Raw genomic sequence first — 20,188 nt, 5'->3', positions numbered from 1 at the left:
CTTCAAGATACAATACATCGTATAGCATACGGTTGACGCAGTAGCCTTTGTGGCGTTGGTGCTCCGACAGAACCATACCTCTGGGTCCGGAGCTGACTTGGACGACACCCACAAAGCCCACGATAAAGAGCGCCAAGATTTGTTAGCCAGCGGCCCGTCGAGTAATGCATGGCCGTACTGCAGCAAACAAGGCTCTGACGGGATAACCTTAACCAGATCTGATATGCAGAGATCTCGACTCGTGGAGCTTCTATGGTTTGACTGGTCCCTGGATAAATCTGGTCCGGGAGAAAGAGAAAAACGTCAACGAAGCCCGCAGACATACAGGTACTCACATAGAAATACTTGGACTCGCTAAAAGGGCACCGGAAAGGACCTGGGGGCCCAAACCTCGACTTTCTCTCTTGAGCGTTGGGGGCTGCCAAGACCAGTGGTGAGAATGATGGGTGTCACCCCAAGTACGGGCAGACGGCCCGCTCGCAGTTCACATCGAGGAAGTATTAGGCGCATCGCTTAGAGCACACTTTGCATGTCTGCCACTTACGCCAGGAGTAGCAAAGATGGAATCGAGGAGGTTCGGAAAAGTGGGTCTCAGTGTCCTAAAGGAAGACGACAGACGCTCGGACCAATCCATATTTATGCTTAACCCCAAGCCAAGACTCCGCCTTTTGAGACGAATGAACCAATCAAATGGTCGCCTGACGCCCCATGTTTGGCAGGCACCCCGACACCTTACCCCACACGCTGACCGAGGCTGACAGCTGGCTTATGGACGCTTATCAACTTCCATTGCTCTCTGCCTTGCGCATCCACACACCAGTTACATGATCAACACCATCGGAGCGCGGTTGGGGTCCACATCCGATGCCTTCTTCCTCTCTCTCTAGAACATTCAAGGTTCCTCGATATGCGCTCGTGGGTGCCCAACACTTTATCCCACGTCAGATGAAGAACCTGGCATCCAGAACCCCAGAAGCTCTCCAATGACACGCTCAGAGTCTTATCCCCGTGGCCACAACAAAAGACCCGACAACGGTTTCGTCAGGTTACACAGTTGATCGACCGACAGTATGCCCGGGAACCTATCAGCAGACACAGTTGCGACCTTCGAGCTGGCTCGGTTGGACTTCACATCGAATTCAGGTTACCTTCCCAGTGTAGGTCTTGTCTGAGCGCGGTATGTGCTTTAGAGCATGCAAAGGTCGACTTCGGACGTCCAACTCAACGCCCTTGCAGGTGTATACAGAGGTCCTCGGAACCCCGTCCGGAGCACATAGCAAGGACCCTTGCCCTGCTCAAAACCGGCACAATTCCTCATCTGGCCAGCCTCAAGCGTCTGTTTGACATATCGCCAGCCAAAACTGTCCTCCGAAACAACCATGTAGTGCATCCAGGCCAGGCACCCGTATTTCCTGCAGACGCCCACTGTCCTCAGGGCTTCTAGAATGAAAGACACCACCTCTTTTTCTCGTCGTGGGCCTGCAATTCGGAAGTATACCTTGCGTATGCAGAAACACGAGCTGTGTCGTTAGCACTATTGAAAGAGGCTGGATCATAATGGAGACACACACGCGGAAAGATTTCCACAAACTCCAGACGGAATAGTATCGGCAACAAGCCACCTACATTGCACACGAGACCAAATCAGCATCGTAGCTTTGCGTACAAAACATCCTGATGATCCATATTGGCAGTAACCCTGAGGGTCCGATCTCCCCCGACAGCGATGCCCTCGCCACGATGAGGACGCAATTGCAATAAACATGTCGAATTCCAGTGACCATGATTGAACACGCAGAATTTCCATTTCAGTCTTGGTTGTGCGCTGCAGCCCTGATTGGTCAACTCCCAAGACTCACCCACCTCCCTCCATCATGACCGACCCTAATGCAAGCCAGGCCCGTTCGCGTTCTCATTCTCCACGTGTTTTGAGAGGTTTCCCAGCAAATAGCGACGGGGGCGGTGACCTTAACAATTTTCTTCATGCAAGATTGCAACCTTTACAACCCCTGTCCCAGCCGCACCCTCCTTTCACGGTTACCTTTGCCAGCCTTGTTACTTGGGGCTGGCTGGCTGGCTACCCGGGTTCGGTGATGTCTCGCCGCTATCCCGCAATTCCGTCGTCGTCTGCGGGAGAGGGAAGATTAGATCGTGTTGCATATCGAGACACGGGATGGACGACGCAGAAGTGGTCTGATAGTGTCGTCATTTTCTTTTGCGTGTTCTTGTTCAAGAGGTTCATCTTGGTTGGTTGGGGGGAGTTTGGTGCGGTGGCGGCGGGCTGAGCCGTCGAAGTAGGGTTATAGACTGTCGTGATGGGAGTGGACTACTACACTGTAGCAGGCCTAGGTATGCTTTGACTAGCAGGTACCCTCAAGGCAATTCTTGCGAGGAGGGCTTGCATGGGCCGATGCCAAGGGTTTCCATCTATTCATGCACTCTCTGATGTCCAGAGTAGTATTCATGCTGTCCAGAGTTTGGAATAAAGAAAACAGCTGTAGCGGCCTCGACCGAAAAGCCTAGGTAGGTCTCATTATCAAAATGGATGATGTGATGATGGGTCACCGAGAGCCAAGCAGGTTTCGGCTACCTCTGGTTAGGTATGAATGAATGAATGGATGACATGCTGACGGCTAAATGCCCAGCCAAGCAACTCGTGGCTACCTCGCATATAAATAACTAGATATTTCCTATTCTGGAACACAAGAAAAGTATCTAACTCCAAGCTGCGGAAAAGGATTCGTAAAGCTTAGGTCAAGATATTGTAAGCTAGGGGGGTAGGTAAGCAGATGATGTCGATGGAATACTAGAAAGCAAAACGTGGATCTCAAGCTGGGGGGAGAACGGGACAAGATCGTGTCCGAAAAAGCCGTTACAAAGCTGCGATGGAAATGCCAGAGAGAATAAAAAACAAACAGCTGATGGTCAGGCCTCATCTAGCATATCCCTATATCGGATGCGATCATCCTACATCATAGGTACTCACAACCAAGCTATCTAATCAGGTTGCTTGCTTACAACCAAAGGTGTCAACGCCATTTTCCTTACACCAGAGCTATCAACGGATAGAATGCCCAGAGCTATGGATAACAAGCAACTAATCTAGTATAAACTCTCGTACAAGCAGCCCCTTGTCCAGCCATCCCCAAATAAATCCCCATCTCCAGACTCGCCCAGTTTTCACGACACTCCCGCCCTCACAGTATCAACCTCTCCTGCTCTACCACAAGTGGCCGATAAAAAAGCATGGAGAGCTGTGTATTGTTCGTTACAATTTCCATATATACAGAAAGGGGTATCATCATTTTCTCTTTCCTTCCACCCCCACACACACACACATAATAATACAAAACAGCTATATCACACAAAAGTCCAGGCACTGAGCAGATCCTCAGCGAAACCGAGGATAAGGACATTGGCTGCCGCTCCCTCCCTCCCGTTGAGCCTCAACCCTCTATTCAGCCCTGCGGTTCCGCCCAAAACTCGAACCAAACTGCCCAAGGCATGTAGCATCATCCACTTTCAGAGTGCCACTTCCATCAACCAGCACCCATCGTTCCACACACCCGGGCCGATCCCATATCTACAGAATTTGCAGGGAGTTCTGTTCCTCAAGGTATATCCCATGTACCTAAGGTGGCCACTTCGTATCTCTTCCTCCTTCTCGATTAGGTCGAGCTTCGAGAGGGAGACCAGCAGTACCAGACTTGAGGAATGCCCAGTATTCCATAGATGATTCGAGGCCTCATGAAATATGCCATAAAGACCGAGGGCCCTCTAGATGCCCGATATGCTTGCTTACTTCAGTCAGGGGCTCCAACCCGACCCGTCCAATGAGATCTTGTAGCTCCTGACCAAAGGACCGAATGATCATAGCACCAGCAGCAGCAGGATATCTGCAGGATGGTCAGGGTTGAATGTCGTTATTAGCCAAGAGGTTCTTCACGTGTTGGAGACATGTTCCCTCCCTCCCTCCTCTCCGTGTGTGTGCGGCAAGCACAACTGCCGTCCCCCCCTGACCTTCAAAAGACCCGCCTGGGCCGCTGACATAAACCAAGCACGGCAGTAATAAAGTGGTTAGCCACCACTGCGGCAGCCCATCACCGACAACTGTCGGGCGTTCATTTACCACTTCCATTGGTCCTAAAACCAGGGAACCGACAGCAAAATCCCCAGCTCCACCTTGGAACTTAGGATGGTCCTCTGCTCTTTGCACACCTCTGTGGCTCCCTCAAGGCAACCACCCCTACCGCCCCAGTCACAATCCCCGCCCCATCCCCCCCCCTAATCAACCCACCCTACCTAGGCACAACCCCCCCAGGCATAATCTTCTTCTTCGCCTTCTTCTTGTCCTCCCCCTCTCCATTCAACTTCCTCAACCCCTCCTCCACCTCCCTCTCATACACCCCCTTATCACCCCCTTCCATCTTCCCAATCATCTCCCTCGCCTGCTCAAACTTCTTCCTCGCCTCCTCCGTCTTCCCCTGCAGCGCAAGAATAGACCCATAATTGATCACCGCCGCAGCACAAGCCTGATCGCACTCCTCAGTCCTCTCCTCCCCCATCGTCCTCTTCGCCTGCGCAATCGCGTTCTGCGCCCATCTCTCCGCCGCCTCTAAGTACGCAGAGCGCTGCTGCTTGGCTGTAGCAAAAATCTTGGAGGCGTCTTGCTCCATCAGAGCATCAACGGGGGAGTCACCGGGTGGGAGGAGGGGGTGTTCGGCGAACGAGGTGGATATGTTGGACACTAGACGCATGTAAGTGAAAATTTGGTCAAAAAAGGGAGATGAAATAAAAAAACATACTAAGCATGGCTGTATGGCATGGTTGATCGCACATTCTTAGTGCTTGGAAGAGAAGAGGCACGGCCAAGTGATGCTGGGCCTGGGCTTGGTAGTCGTGCGCCAGAGATTCGAGCGTGCCGCCGATTTCCTCGGGTGTCATCCATTTGCCCTCTCCTTCTTTGAGGGGCTCCTTTTGCCGGCGAGCCAGTTCTCTGAGGTTGGTTTCCACAGCCCAGACGAGCTTCTCGTGGGCGGTTTCCCGCTCTAGAACATGGTCATCAGAGTAGAGAGAGGCGAGCTTAACAGCAATGCCAATCGACTTCATCAATAGACGTGTGCGCTTGCCGCGGAAAGTTTCTTTTGGCTGAATAGGTGTGCCGTCTGGGTTGGTTGGTGGGGGTGGTTGTTGCTGTTGTTGAGCAGCCGCCTCTCCTTCTGACTTGGCTCCTCCCTCTTCCTCAACCGGTGGCGGTGGGATAACAACCATCTTGACCTCACCCGGTGTCTCACCTTCCACAGCCTTGATAGCATGCTGAGGCTTGTAGTTCTTTTGCCCCGGCAAAATCTCCTCCTTTTCCGCCTTCTCAAACGCAACGATCCAGCGCTGGCAGTCAGAGAGCAGGTTCTCGAGAATGTGAATAGCGTTGCGGTGGTTGTCGATCTTCTCGAGCCAGTCGGCGAGCTTGAGCTTGATGCCCATCACCTCGTCGGAGAAGTGGTCGAGTTTGTGCTCCTGGCAGAGCTCGATAGCCTGCTTGTAATAATGCAGCGCGCGCTTGGTGTCCTTTTTGAAGTCACCAAAGTAAAGAGCTTTCCTCAACGCGAAGGCGACGTCCTCGGGGAAAACGGTGAACGTGGGAGAGTTGTAGTAGGCGAAGTATTGGTAAAAGGTAAAAGCGAGGAAACACATGGAGAGTGTCGCACCAACGGCGCCGATGACCAGACCAATTGGCTCTTCCTTCCATGTCTGTTTGAGCGATGTCTTTTTGGTGATTTCCCATCCTCGCTTCATGTCCCTCTTCCATAGCGTCCAGAATGTTGACCATAACCCCTTCTTGAACTGTTCCTTCTGAGCCTCTCCTTGCTCGCCCTCTTTCCCCTGCCCCTGTTGTTGACCTGCCCCTTGTCCACCGCCCGGTGGTGGGGTTGTCGACTTTAGACGGCCTTGCTGGTCGATTCCGAGGGATTGACGAGCTCCATTGAGCGCTGTTTGCGGGCTTCTTCGTGGTATGGAAAGTAGTCTCTGCGCTCCTACAGCCCGTAGACCGGCTATTCTTGGAACCGGCATGGTGAAAGTTGGGCAATTCCCACTTCTGGTGATGCCCCTTGAACCTGGAGTTGAAGGAAACTTTTGGGAGCTTAGGTCATAGCTCTTGGCAGCTCTCTCCGGAAGCTAACCTAAGCTTCGCAGATAAGACAATAGTGCCTGAGGCACCAAACCGTCCTTTTCTTGGCGGCCGCTGCACGTCATTGCCCAGGTCCCAGCCCGATCCCTGTCGAGCCGCCACCATCCCGAGGTTCATCTGTTGTCTCAACTGAACAATCACAAGATTCTTGACTCAAGGCTCTCCAGTACGTAAGTATTTCTTACCTGCTTTCAGACTCCGCCAGATCTAACAAAGCTATTCAGAACCAACAAACTTTTCTCTGACCGAAAGCTGTATGTTTCCCTTTTCTGCCGGCGGTAGCTATTTTACCCCGCCCCCCACTTGAGCTCCCTGAGCAGCCCCCCCCCCCTATCACCAACACAACCATATCTCACCACTAACATCGTTCACTCAGCACATAAATCCCACATCACAAAATCTGTCAAAATGTCCGGCAAATTCGAACCTAAAACCCCCGTCCAGCTCAACCCCCCAAAGGACGACCCAATCTCTCTCTCGGAGCTGGCCAAAGCGAACGGTATATCTACCACCCTTTCACCCTCACACATGTTCTAACTCAAAAAACAGGTGAACAAGCAGACGGGAAATGCTACGTCGCCATCAAGGGCCTCGTCTACGACGTGACGGGCAACAAGGCCTACCTCCCCGGCGGCACCTACCACGTCTTTGCTGGAAAGGACGCCTCCAAGGCCCTGGGCAAGACCTCGATAAAGGTCGAGGATGTGGATGCCGACTGGTCTGGGCTGACGGAGAAGGAGAAGGGGACGTTGAATGATTGGGTTACGTTTTTTAGTAAGAGGTATAATGTTGTGGGAAGGGTGGAGGGGGCTACGAACTTTGAGTAGAGGTTGGGATGAGGAGGAGAAAGCAGGGGGGGTTATAGAGGGGGGAATAAATGATTTGATGTGATTACTCTGATTGGGTGCTAATGTGTGGAATGTTTCCTTGAGTTTGATCTGATGATAAGGGAAAGTTGGGATGGTAAGTTGGGATGGAGGATGATACAACGAAGGGACGAAAGCTTGGAAGGTACGGAGGATGTATGTCCTCGGTAAAGATGGGTCTTGGTTCAACCTCTGGCGCACGTATTTCTAATCCTTGGAGTCTTATTATACCAGAACTGAAGTATAAATCAAAAAGAAAGGCCTGCCTGTACCTCCTCGTAACGCATGGCTCGAATGAGAAAATGCGTAAAGCTTTCCGCGGTCTCTGAAGGAAGTTGCTAGAGGTTTTTAGGGCCGCGCCCTTGACCGTCGTGCTTGTCCACGAGGTAAGTACCGCGCCAACTGAACACAAAGAACAGTCGTAACTCTTGTGAAAGTCTAGTGGCGTGGTGTGATGTATGGAAAACGTTACACCCGGCCTCCTCGGAGTTGTTTTCAATTTGCTAAAATGTAGGCAGCTACCTAACGTCAGTTTGGAAGAATCCAACTGACAGCAGGGACGTATTGTTGAGGGTTAACCATTAACCCATTCATATATTCTACATCCCCCACTTCTCGGCCGCTCACCCCCTCTGCTGGGTTTGATGTGTGACATTTGTACCATATGAATTTTTTCACCGTTTCCATGGAATGTCTCCCTCTCTGCCCATGTCCCACCTTCAACCAACCCCTACATATCTCAACTACCTACCCGCATGTAATTCCCCGGCCCCGACTGTCAACCACGTAGCGTGTGTCACCTTCACCTTCTTAGACACCCTCTCTTCAGTTACCGAACACTTCGGTAGGTAGTTCTTCCAACAACAAAGGATACCCGCATCCGATATATACAAACTAACTGTTCATGTAAGCTCCCCAACCGGGGGGGGGGGGTTTGTTTCCAGCCATCATCAATCATGCTCCCGGCCGGCAAGCAGGCGAGCAAAATTTTCCCCAGTCCCCATTGGAAAAGGGGTTGGAATATTCCATCAGCCGAGTATGTAACACAGGCACCCATGTACGGGAAGGCAACGAAGGAAGCCGGCAGTGTGTGGCTCATCATGTGCCAGATAGTCTATGCGACCTAGGGAAAACGGGGGTTGCAGATATCAAGGGGAAAATACCTACCTACCTACCTTGGTATCCGTCGTGGGAATAAAAAAAGTAGTTCATGATTGCCCATGGCGGGTTTGGACGTACAAAATGGCTTGGGACAGACAGACGTGGTTCGTCCATTCCCGTCCGCGTCCGCGTGTTACCGCATGATAGAAGGAAGGAGGGAAGGGCACGGCAGATGACACGAAGGTTTCTTTCCCGAGGGTGGGACGTAATTCGGTGGAGGCGACGAAAGAAAAAAAGAATGGGCTATTTTTTTTTAAACTCAGTGTCAGCGAGTTTCCTCCTGGTAGTAGTAGATTACTGGAACAACTTTTATCCCCAAAGTCCCCCGCCTAGCAAGGCGAGAGGACAAAAGATATAGGTATGTAGTACAATCTCGGGAGACTCGGTGATAAGATAGGTGGGAAATGTAGGTACCAGAGTGTGAGACTATATGTAGTGGACTGTTACTGTTCATCATCATGGCAAAGAGTGATTGGATTGCTCTTCTCCTCTACAAAAAAGAAGTGTGTTCTTTTCCCACAAAATGTGTAACAGTGAAACGCCCCCCTGAATGAACAAACCATGAAAACTCTATTCTGAACTCCGACAACACCAAGAGACAATCTTTTGGCTCCCCCATCGAGATGAATCAGAAACTGGCAACCGTGGCCGATGGATGGTCTGCAGCGAAGGACCAATGGCTGGCTGGAAAAGTCTAGGCTCGACCGCCTTCTTGGTGTTAGCACTGGATGGAAGTATCTGACAGCTGACCTCTGACGTACCTTGATTCGACCCGTACCAACCGCTCATCATCTGGGCGTGGGCCTCAGCTGCCTGCTTTGCAAGACAAGCGTCACATGGACGGCCTTGGTCCCAGCAATGGCGTAGCCGCTTTACAAAGTTGCAGGCGTGGCCCGGGTTGTTTCGGGCTTTATGGCAGTATGACTTGAGCCGGAAGTCTGAGTGCTCACAGGACCAAATGAATTCCTCGTAGTCGCACATACCGACGGCAACGGGCGAGGTAAAAAGGGGCGAAGCGGGTTGACTGTGTTGGTGCTTGGTGTCCTGAGATTCTAGAAAGCAGTCTTTCAAATGACTAGACAAGATTCGTCAACAACCTTGAGACGAGACTTTTAGCCTACAGTAATGACTGGAAGAGGGTGATCTGAAATTGCTCCGAGAAGATAAAAAAACGGCGATTGAGGCATCTATATACCCCTTCCAAGCACCACATAGCTACCAGTCACGTTTAAGCCGAGACTTCTCGATCGATAGTCGGAGGGTGCACATCATCACACTGCACCTAGGAGCCTGGATCTTTGTTGGATATGACGACGCCAGCCATCCACCTGTGAGACGACAAGGAGCTGTGTGGGTGCCATAAAGTGACAGCACATTCGGGTAGGATCTAATCACATAGTGCGTCGAGCGGATCTAGGCCATCTGTGAGTGATTGTTAAAGTCGAGCCTCTGCTCTGCAGTTGTGCTGCTGCAAAGACTGGGTCCTCCTCGCACACCTTACACCATCTGCAACGAAGCAAACAAACAGGAGTGGGGGTCGCCCGGCGCAAATTACCCAACTGACGCCTGGTGGCCGACATCAGACCAGCTGAGACGGACCTCGCCGGTCTTTGGTATATCAACCGGCCCGGAGAGAAGAAGGGATGTGGTGATGAGATTCCCCGACTTCTCTTGTGCGCAAAGATACCTATAAGTATGAGGATATCGACCAGTATCGAGACGTGGTGACTTGATAGCCTCCTGAGAGCATAACCCTACCGAAAGCGTGACGGTAGGAGATGCGGAGCGAGTTCGGACTGGTTGGAGGCGATATCAAGGTCTCCCTGGCACTGATGCCTGCGAAGGCCCGGTATAGCGTGGCCATAGGGCATCGGCCCGCATTCGGGAGGCGCAGTGGAAGTCAAGCCGGGGACAGTAGTGTTGAAGCTTCTCAGGCAAACATTGCTTGGTCTGCTGACGTTTGTGGGGTAAAAGATGGATCTGACGCTGCTTGAAAATGGTGAACAAGAGAATTTGGGGTTTGGAGAGGGTATGATATATGACCTGTCTTTTATCTCTCAGATGGTGGCTTGAGCCGAGTAAGCAAACATTCCTCGCCGTGCTTTGGGACGCCCGCCTTCTAAGCCGATTCGGGCAGCCATGATGCGGAAAAGGAGACCGGCGAGATTTTGGTGTAAAAAATTGAGGCTCGCGGCCTATACAAGTTACACAGCCAAATGCCTTATCCAATCCAGAACAGACCGCCAAGGCCCATCAGAAGTAGCCACCCGACAGGATTTCGATGAACTTGTGGTCGAAGAGAAGCCGCGCTTGACGGTCCGATATGGATCTGCACTTCGGGGCTCTTCCCCGGAGATGCTAACCTGGCAGGTAACAATACGCGAGGGAGCAAAGGTGTCAAGGAGCCCACAGCCCTGCTGTGAGTTGATGGAGTGGTGTCACTTTGTCTCCCCAACAAATCGGAAAGTCAAGCCCTTCACCCCCTGGCATTCCTCTGGCAGTTCGATGGCGCACCGTACCACCTCATACTTGTCCGTTTCATACCCACACAGAGCATCCTCCTGCATGCTATTCTCGACAGTAAAGGCGTAACCATCGACGATCGCCTTGTTGTGATCCATCCTTGAAGGCGCATCAACGAGGGCCTTGTACTTGTTTCCCCAGACCTTGAGCAAACCACCTCGCACTCTAGCAGGCTTGTATACAAGTTCGTCGTCTAGGTTCATGTTTTCTTTGAGAACACGGGGGGTCTGCCAGCGTTTCGTAGACGAAGTAGAGGACTGGGTATTGGTCCTGAGCTGGAAGGCAACGGAACGGGTGATGAAAGTGGGCTTGAAAGTCGAATGCCCAGTCTGGTTCAAGTATGACATGATGTGGTTCTTACGTTCTGTCCCTACGATCTTGCAGAAGTTGGCCGAATCACCGTCATCGCCAGCGCCACTGAAGATGGGTGGGGTTGTGTCCAGGCTAGCCGCTGTCTTGACCTGCCCGGCAGTAGCCAATGGATGTTTAAACTTGAGCAGATACGTCTGTAGTCGGGCGTTACTCTTCTTGCTTTGGTGTGAGTTCGTGGTGCTGACAGTTGCATGTGTGAATTGGGTCAGCCAGAGAGCATGCTCATATGCCTCCTTGTCGTACCCCTCGGCCTGTTTCTCCGCGACGATCATCTTCCACCCTGCATTAGACAAGGTCAAGCGGCTGTCATATTTTCTTTGTTCATGGATTTGGCGAACGGCCTCAGAGGCCGTGTATGAGAATGGTGATTGCCATCGCTGAACTGTTCAGCCATCTGGCTCATCATCGGCAGTGGACTGCTGGACGGCTACCTGGCTCCAGAATTCCAAGGCAAGGAAGAGGCTCTCGTCGTGATCCCTCGTGAGGTTGCTGTGGTGTTTAGTAAAAGAATACTACCTGATGAGTTGAATGAGTCGGAAAATGATCGTGTTAAGGTTGATCATGACTTTCCGAATTCTGACTGGGCGGCCATGATTAAGGTTTTCATCACCACACCTGGGAGCTCCATGGCGAGTGCCACAAACCCTGCACTAGGAAAAGCCATCGTAGCTTTCCGAGACTGAAAACAAAAAGGAAAAGGCAAGTGCGTGAGAAACTTCAAGCTCCTATGATCCTCCGATCCTGCTTCCACGAGAGTGTACACTGCTGATTCTGTTGTAGATGTGGAAGCACAAGGTGTGACTTGGCAGTGTAGCACAGCCAAGTGTCATCCAATCAAGAGATGTCAGTGGTGACCCACGTGACCAGGCGACCATGAGTTGTGCTCAGCTTTGCCAACTTGTAGGCGTTCTTCACCGAGCCTGATTGGCCTCTCAGCCAACCGGTCAGTCGCAAGTCACCGACTTCCCTCAAACAGAAACTTCCAGGTTGGAAAGTGGAAAAGTGAGGCGGCCGATGTGTGCTCTCAGTGCTCCTGTGCTCTGCCAAGCCTGGCACTGCTGCCTGCCATCCATCCCCTTTCCCAATTCCCAATTCCCAATTTTCACTCGACATCGGCTCCCTCTCTCCCATTTCACTGCACAAGTCATTTTGAGACGACATCATTGACGCAAACGTTTGCCTGGACTTCCATTGTTTGATCATCCCACTCCAACAACCTTGATCTCCGTTCGTCGCTCTCCAACCATCACCAGCCCGCGCCCGCCCATTCACAACTAGTGGCAATGTCTGGCTGAGTCGGGCAACTCCAGCTCTTGCACCGTGAACTGCACCCGACGACTGCGGTCTTTTGATAAACACTGACAGAATAGGGTGTATTTCTTTCGTCCGTTAGTAGACCTTTTTCATATCTTCCATCCATAGTTGTTGGCCTTGTTGTCGAGCATCCTCGAATCTCAATTCGAGGTCTAGAACGCCAAGACGTTTACCCGTTCCTCTCCTTGTCCGTTCCAAGATGGACTCCATCAGGAAGCCAACTGTACAGGCCTCCTCCCTGTTGACACCTTCTTAGACAACCAACCTAACTTGACGACATACGTTCTCACGATTGCCTCGTCGAATAATACAAGTCGTCCAGGCACTCATCACGAGGGGCCGGCATCATGTCGCAGCTTCCGCGGTACTCTTTCGCCCACCTGGCCGAGCATGCTCCCACCTCTGACTCGTCCCAAATGGCGGGCATGACCAGGCCATCGGGGGCTGGTATCAACAACTACTCAGCATATGCCATGATGCAGGACAATCTGGGCGGCTTGAGTACCTATGGCAACAGACATGTCCCGCAGCAAAACATGATGGCTAGCACGTTGAACGCCAGCGATTTCTTGAAGAATTACCGTATTGTCAAAAACTCTCAACTAGCCACAGCACCAGTCTCATGGAGAGACTCTGATTTCACCGCACCTATTTATACCGAGTATCGAAACAATGCACCCCCGTCTGAAGCAGAAACGCTCGTGAGCCCAACCGGAGGAAAGCTTGTGTCCGATTCGGGTTACGGGAGTCAAACCATTCGGAGCGTGGGCAACCCGTCATCAGTATATAATGGGGACGTCGACAACCCAGAGACGCACAACATCACACAGCAGTTTAGTCGCTATGGTCTAAGCCAAGTCACGACCGACGACAGGCCACGCCGCCGCGATGCTCGAAGTCAACGGGCGGGCTCCACCACTTCGACTGCTAACAACCTCAGATGTCTCGATTGCCCACAGCTCACCTTCAAGACAAACTCGGAGCTCAGGTAGGTTGCCGTAATTTGTTCACTCGGGGTTGATCAGACTTTGCTGATGCAATATTGCTTGCCAGGAAGCACAAAGCACGGCACGAGAAGCCGTTCAAATGCGATATGCCAGATTGTCCCAAGGCAACCGAGGGATTCAGTACTAACAACGACCTGGACCGCCACAGGGCGGGCGTCCACAGGATCTACAAGAGTGATGCACCTGTCTATCAATGTGTTATCGACTCGTGCAAGGACAAGAACAAGACGTGGCCGAGGCCAGACAACTTCAGGCAGCATCTGAAGCGAGTACATCACAAGGAGAACATGGACTTGTCCAACTTCTTGTATCGGTGCGTTACCTTGTACTCATCAACAGTTCTAGTTGGGAAGCTAACATTGTTATCGCCAGTGGCCGCCTGGATATCGGCGGTGCTTCCGTTGCCTCCGATCACGCGCCTTCGGAAGCGGGAACACACTCTACCTATGCTGGTCAACATGCGTCATGGAGCGGACTAGGACATGGCCAGCCCGTGACGAGTCTCTCCCATCATGTACCTGATGAACCTACGGTGATCCAACCACAGCACCTGATGTACCGCTCATCAATGAGCCAGCCGGATTACTCTGCTCTCATGAACGCCTCTGGATTCCACAGCCACCAGAGCCAAACCGGCCTGGATGACCCACGTATCCCCATTGAGATGGATCTCCAAGGACTGAACATTCCACATGGATTCCAGCAGCAGGTTGAGCCCCCGGTTCAGGAGCAAACCTTGGAGCAACCAGGACATGTCTCTCCGGATATTCTGACCGGTGCCGGCAGCGGACTTTTGCCTTCGATGGATGAAGCGGGTGAGATGCACGCCCACCCCGCCGAGGTGATACAGATAGACGATGATACCAGCCCGGACAATATCATGCAGGAAGAAGAAGAAGGTGATGATGATTATGATGATGAATTTGCGGAGCAGCAGCAGCAGCCCAAAAATGAACCTGTGACTTTAACTTCCATTTCGCCAGACCAGATGACTCTGGATTATTCCAGAAGACAGTCGGCCGCCATGGTGGGTGATGAGGAATCTGAAGCTGGGGAGGAGGACAACGAAGTCTCTGAACAACAGGACTCGTCCAATCTTGAAGAAGACGCCAGCCGGCTCCAGCTTCTTGCTGCTGCGACGCCATCTCCCGAGCCTACTACTACTACCACTACTACTACCACCACCACCACTACTACTACTACTGCCACCGGGCAATCACCGGGGGGTGTTGTCTCGATAGATTTGGGGGATGTGGAGAACCTCAAGGCGACGTTGGAGATGCTCAGGTCACGGGGGATGCTGGATAGGATTGTGAAGGAGTTTGGGTATCAAAAGTCGGATGAGGTGGTGGTTCTTAACAACACGACGACGACGCCGTCTGCGCCGTCGTCTGTTGTTACCGAGGTTACGAAGGAGGTCAAGTGCGAGATTGATGAGTGCAACAAGGTTTTTTCAAGGCCTTGCGAGCTTAAGTATGTCCCCTCCCCGTCCCCAAATTCAGTATCAAGCGACTAATTCTTTTCGGGGTAAAGAAAACACCAAAAACGCCACGCGAAACCCTACGCCTGCACATTTTCAAATTGTGACAAGCGTTTTGGGAGCAAGAATGACTGGAAGCGACACGAAAACAGCCAGCACTTTCAGCTGGAGATTTGGCGGTGCACCGAGCAGGTTTTTTCTGCCGCTGCTGCTGGTGAGGGGGGTTATGAATGCGGCAAGGTTTGTCATCGCAGGGAGAGCCTAAAGGGGCATCTGGAACGGGATCACCAGTTTCGCGACGGGGGGGAGATTGAACGGAAGCTGAATGATTACCGACATGGGAGGAACTTTGAGAGCAGGTTCTGGTGCGGGTTTTGCGTCAAGACTGTCGAGCCACTCGGGGTCGGGGGGCCGGCGCACAGCGAGAGGTTTGATCATATTGATTGTCATTTTATGGGGAAGGGGGGGTTTGAGAAGGTTGATATTGGGAGTTGGAGGAGTTTGGAGATGGTTGGGGAGCAGGAGGTTAGGGTTGGTGGTGGTGGTGGTGGGACGAAAAAGAGGGGGAGGGAGGAGGACGGGGGGGATGTTGTTGTTGGGGGTGGGAGAAGTGGGAAGAGGTCGAGGGGGGGACGGGGGAGGGGGGAGATGTTGTGGACTTGTGTAAGTGCCTGTCTTTGCCTTGGCGACATGTCGATAGCCGGTTGCTGACTTGGTGGTGTATAGTGCAACTGCGGTGCATTTTGGAACTTTGAGACGACGAACCAGTGTATGGACACTTGCAGCCATACGCAGTGTAGGAATTGTCGGACGTTTGAGAATGAGGCGACTAATGAGGAGATGAGTTTTGATTAAGAAAGCATTGCGATTGGGAGGAAAGATTTCTTTTACTCTTCTTTTGTTTGGGAGGGAGGGCATCTTGGATAGCACCCCTCTCATCACTTTTTCGGATGGCCAGTTTCTTTGTTTTTTGTTTTGGTTTTTTTTTGGGTTTTTTTTTTTAAAGAAAAAAACTTTGACATCATCTACGCAAAAGTGTGAACTACCTCTTTGTATCACGCACGGCATCTCATGTTTTTGTCCTTGGTTGAGCAAGCGGGGGATTCTGGCATTTTTGGGATTGGGTATTTTTGGGAGGATTAACGATGGGTTTATAGAGATGGATGGGTGGATATTCAGGAGTACTAGCATTTTCTCTTGACTTGAATTTGATTGCATCTCACTTTTGCAGTTCACGTTGTCGTCATCTACATAAATAAGTAGGAAGAAACGTCTTAAAATCATGGTGATGAAAAGGGGACGACAAGTGTGAAATGATTTTGGTATTGTGTGAGAGGCGAAATGCAGGAGTTTGAACGAGGAGGGCAAATCTGAATGGTATCTGTCAAGTTTGATGGACCGGAACCCACCTAGATGGGACTGACAGAATTCAGGGCTGGAAATGGTGTCAGGAGAAACATAGGAAGCGGGGAGAGCTCAAGGCTACACGGCCCAGGAGTAAGAAAGCTGAGATTGCAACCACCTCCAGCTTGGCTCAGCTACCTACCTACAACCTCTGATCATCATCATCATCATGACAAAATGATGGTTGTGAGGGTGAGGGTGGCAGCGGTAATTAGGCGTCTGTACCACCAAAACACACAGACGGGCGAAGTGATAAAAGGATGTATGTGTGTATGTCTCTCAGCCCAACAAAAGCCACGCGCGTTTAAAAAAAGATTCCCCTGACCAACCGGGATGAATTTTGACCACAATCTCTTAGGATGACCTTTTCGAGTTTCCTTTTTCGAGTGGCAGAGAAGGATTAAGCGCGGAGAAAGCAGAGGTCGGGGAGTGATCCCTGCTGGGTATCATGGTGGTGAAGGTTGGGATGTGTCCGTGGGGTTGGCCTCATGTTCGGCAATGTCTTGACCCGGCTGATGTCGGTTCAGACGTGAGCGAGATACTTACTTCCAAGCCTTCTCCAAGAAGTGTGGCTTGCTTTAGTGGCTGACAAAAAGAGTAAGAGGGGAGGGGGCATGCGGTGTGGGCTTAGTAGTGTATTGTGTGCAGGTTGGCTGGGGAGAATATCCCTTTGGTAACAAGAAGAAGGATAAGATGCCCAGAGCGAAATAAGCCTTTGAGCGGAAATCAAAGTTGCGTGTTGACCGGATGCCGAGAAGGAAACAAGCCTGAACTGGGGGGGACTAGTAAATAATGAAGCGGCAATGCCACACGTGATGGCTCAGGGCAGGAGTGTCAGGGGAGAAATAGTCTCTCTTTGCCCAGAGGAAAAAGAGACTTAGCTGGGCTTTGCCCTGAGCTATTGCCCCCGAGTGTAAAAAGGGTCAGGTATGGGCAAGTTGCAGGCGATGTTACGTGCCCTGGGGGATGTCGTGATGAGCGCCGAGAGAAACGGAGCCTGAGCTGTGTTCGATAATGCTCGGTAGATCCGGTCCGGTACCAACAATGGGGGGTGCTCGAGGGTGTTTCCAAGCAATTCAATTCCTTTTGTTCTGTGTGATTGTAGAGACTGCGATCATGACTCGCGGATGAGTGAGCAGGTGCTTTGCATGATCCTACTCACATAGGCATGTGTTGAACTTGCAGCTTTCGACATGCACCTTTCAGCTGGCCCAGCCACACCAGATAGCCCAGATGGATGGATCTTCTTGATCGTTCGGTATTATCCTGCCGATCTTCTTCTGTTTGCGAATGTGGTGGCGTATAGCCGCATAAGTTTCTGGTCCCATTCAAGATATCATGTCTTGGTGCTTATTCTGATGGTTGCTCGTCTTCGATGGCATGTAGGCCTTGGCGTGGTTGATTGATTCATGGTTCAATGATTACAGCAAAGGATTCTTCGAGTGGGTGTGACCGTGCGGTCAAACCTGGCAATTGTTCAGGTCAGCAAGATCTTGCCGTGCTGGGTCGGTATCTTTTGGACAGCGACGTTTTTGTGGCGTTCCCTAGTGCCCTTTTCTTGGTATTTCGAGGGTCTTTTTGTGAACCGGTGGCTCGATAGCGCGAAGGGACAGCCCGCATGTGGAAGATAGTCAATGGGCACATAGTCGGACGATGTGATAGGCTGCTTCGTTTCGGTGCCTTTGGAGGGAGCGGTATCTGATGCCGGGATCGGGATGGATGTGGGATGGTGTTGAATTGATGACGGACGGTTAGGTAGCCATGATGGGTCAAGATGAATTCAAATAATGAGTGTGCCAGCTTTGAAGACCTGGCCATAACTTAACTGATGATCCTCATAGCCGCCTCTGGTCCCGACAGGTCTGTGTTGACAACAGATCCTTTTGAGATGAGGTCTGATCCTGCATGTTCTCCCAGTAGGTTGTGTGTGTGTGTGTGTGTAGATTGCAGGTAAGATCCGAGATTCTCGGCCGGAGAACTGTCGTCCCCATGGCCAGGTCTATACGTACCTACCTATCCAGAGCATCCATCCATCCATCATGGCGTTACTGCCCTTCGCACCCTCGTTTAGGACCACCTCCCACCCACATTGATCATCCACACGTGCGTTCTGGTGTCCAGAATGATACATCCCTCATTGTAAATGGTTACTTCAGTCTCACCTCACAACTCAGGCCTTCCCATGCGGTGTCGATGTGTTTTGTCTAAGGATATTCTCGTCAATGAACTTTGTGGTGGTGATTCTCATGCATCCTAGGTCTTTGTCGGCGCCAAAGCAGGCCAAGAGCTTTGCAAGGCGAAGTCAGTCGGAAGATGGGGAGGTCGGGATGTTGTTTACATCTCTTTCTGGTGTTCGGTGTAGACCAGCCTTGAGCATTACACGATGCATCCCTCGACTAGAACAACCTTTTCGCGGCTCTTGACCTCAGTTGGTGGTGGCAAATCGTCTGGACGCTGCATACTGCGTCGTCCACAGCGTTTAAACTTCACCTCATCAATGAAGAGGCAGGGAGAAAAGACCTTGGGGGTGGTTGAGTAGGCGTCCAATTCGGCATCCCCCGTCCTCGCGCTTAAGAGCCTGTGCCTATGGCGGTGGCAAAGTTGAAACATCGCAAGCCAATTCCATTGAGTAGATAGTTTTATTCTTGTAGGCGTCAAGATGAGCGTACGAAGATGGCCTCTGTGGAATGGTGGTGGTCAGGCCTCGTTACCACTTTGACACAAGGGTTGATGGTGTACGCACGGGGACGGGGACGTTGGGCCTCCTAAGATGACCTCGTCCATCGTGTACTTGGCGTCAAGGCTGCGAATTATAGACAGAGGTAGGATGTTGTGGGCTCTGTTGACCCATTCGTGTCCATTTACAGCTGGTAGAAGAGTGACGGGTGATTGCTATTCAGAATGGATTGTTGTCTTTCTGTGCCTGCTCTCGGAATCTTCACCACTTTCCCCATCGATTTGGCAAGGCACTTGGCTTGCATCTAAACCGAAAGGCGGGCAAATAACAAGATCCCGGTCACCAGATTAGAAGTATCATCTAGGGCTCTGATATCTTTGCCTCGTGGGTTGGGAGTGTCAGAAAGCCCTTTGCCTGATGAAGACACCCAGTTGGGATATCGACACCAAAACAGAGATGGCAGTGGGTTCACAGCCGGCCCAGATGACCTATTTTGAGCGAACCGCCATGAATTTGGAATTCACCATGATGTAGGGTGGTTGGCCGGGCCACTCTCCCAAGAGACTCTTGAAGTCTGAGATCTTCAGATGCAGGGTAAACCCTCAGGGGTAGAACAGCCATAAGACCCATGACAGGATGGTGTAGCTCATGAGAGTGTAATTGGCATGTTTACATCGGGCTTACATATGCGTCTCGACTGGGCTGGAGCCAAGGGCGCTTCGTCTGATCTCTCAACATCTGAAGAGATCTCGAGGTCGACATGGACGCGGCCATGACGTTATGGAGACTCGTCATTTGTTCTGGAAAGTGGAAGTCTATGCAAGAGCCAACCCCTGCTGCGCCCTTGGTCTGCTCTTTTTAGTTGTTTGTTTCATACGGCATTGACGCAGGACCCCCCCATATCCGATCAAAGGGACGCCACCAGGACGGATGGGTTGGTCAGATTCGCGGAGGGGCTTGCCTAGATGGAAGGATGTCGGTCGTGCCTAGACGGGCGCTTTTCATTACGAGACCAATGGGCCGGATCTAGGTGTGTGGTAGAGGTGTCTGTCCAGCTTCGATTCTCATTTGTGAAAGGAGGCCCGTCGTGGCGGCCAAGGTCAACAACCCATGTGAGACATTGCTTCTTGACCGTTTTGTCTTTTTGGTTTTTGTCATTGCTGATGATCTCTTGCCAACGGGGTGTCGCCAGTT

The 20,188-nt window shown here is 51.6% G+C and overlaps 6 protein-coding genes across 6 annotated transcripts; 2 read left to right on the top strand and 4 right to left on the bottom strand.

Annotated features, from left to right (window-relative positions):
- Positions 1-4,298: 4,298 nt before the first annotated feature.
- QC761_201540 (uncharacterized protein) lies at positions 4,299-6,445 on the bottom strand (the record flags this gene model as incomplete). Its single annotated transcript, XM_062875885.1, has 2 exons — positions 4,806-6,445; positions 4,299-4,747 (listed from the first exon to the last, which is right to left on the bottom strand). The coding sequence occupies exons 1-2, from the start codon at positions 6,070-6,072 to the stop codon at positions 4,299-4,301; spliced, it is 1,716 nt and encodes a 571-aa protein (XP_062734429.1). The 5' UTR covers positions 6,073-6,445.
- On the top strand, positions 6,088-7,321 carry QC761_201530 (uncharacterized protein). Its single transcript, XM_062875884.1, is given in 5 exon segments — positions 6,088-6,177; positions 6,188-6,360; positions 6,415-6,444; positions 6,567-6,689; positions 6,740-7,321. The coding sequence occupies 2 exon segments, from the start codon at positions 6,599-6,601 to the stop codon at positions 7,015-7,017; spliced, it is 369 nt and encodes a 122-aa protein (XP_062734428.1). The 5' UTR covers positions 6,088-6,177; positions 6,188-6,360; positions 6,415-6,444; positions 6,567-6,598; the 3' UTR covers positions 7,018-7,321.
- A 297-nt stretch (positions 7,322-7,618) lies between these two features.
- QC761_0032650 (uncharacterized protein) lies at positions 7,619-8,677 on the bottom strand (the record flags this gene model as incomplete). The annotated part of the gene is made up of 2 exons (XM_062872288.1): positions 7,619-8,460; positions 8,525-8,677. 2 exons carry the CDS (start codon positions 8,675-8,677, stop codon positions 8,224-8,226), a joined length of 390 nt encoding a protein of 129 aa, XP_062734427.1. The 3' UTR covers positions 7,619-8,223.
- A 168-nt stretch (positions 8,678-8,845) lies between these two features.
- QC761_201520 (uncharacterized protein) lies at positions 8,846-9,198 on the bottom strand (the record flags this gene model as incomplete). The annotated part of the gene is made up of 2 exons (XM_062875883.1): positions 8,846-8,901; positions 8,979-9,198. 2 exons carry the CDS (start codon positions 9,196-9,198, stop codon positions 8,846-8,848), a joined length of 276 nt encoding a protein of 91 aa, XP_062734426.1.
- A 410-nt stretch (positions 9,199-9,608) lies between these two features.
- Positions 9,609-10,358, bottom strand: QC761_0032630 (uncharacterized protein; the record flags this gene model as incomplete). Its single annotated transcript, XM_062872287.1, has 4 exons — positions 9,609-9,630; positions 9,773-9,904; positions 9,976-10,203; positions 10,306-10,358. The coding sequence occupies 4 exons, from the start codon at positions 10,356-10,358 to the stop codon at positions 9,609-9,611; spliced, it is 435 nt and encodes a 144-aa protein (XP_062734425.1).
- Positions 10,359-11,988: 1,630 nt separating this feature from the next.
- On the top strand, positions 11,989-16,173 carry QC761_201510 (uncharacterized protein). Its single transcript, XM_062875882.1, has 6 exons — positions 11,989-12,500; positions 12,683-13,414; positions 13,480-13,758; positions 13,806-14,906; positions 14,967-15,576; positions 15,640-16,173. Exons 2-6 carry the CDS (start codon positions 12,774-12,776, stop codon positions 15,766-15,768), a joined length of 2,760 nt encoding a protein of 919 aa, XP_062734424.1. The 5' UTR covers positions 11,989-12,500; positions 12,683-12,773; the 3' UTR covers positions 15,769-16,173.
- The last annotated feature ends 4,015 nt before the right edge of the window (positions 16,174-20,188 follow it).

The sequence above is a fragment of the Podospora bellae-mahoneyi genome, chromosome 2 (assembly GCF_035222275.1).
Source record: "Podospora bellae-mahoneyi strain CBS 112042 chromosome 2, whole genome shotgun sequence".
Taxonomy (NCBI): domain Eukaryota; kingdom Fungi; phylum Ascomycota; class Sordariomycetes; order Sordariales; family Podosporaceae; genus Podospora; species Podospora bellae-mahoneyi.
The sequence above is the reverse complement of the archived record's forward strand: the minus strand, read 5'-3'. Positions and strand labels throughout refer to the sequence as shown.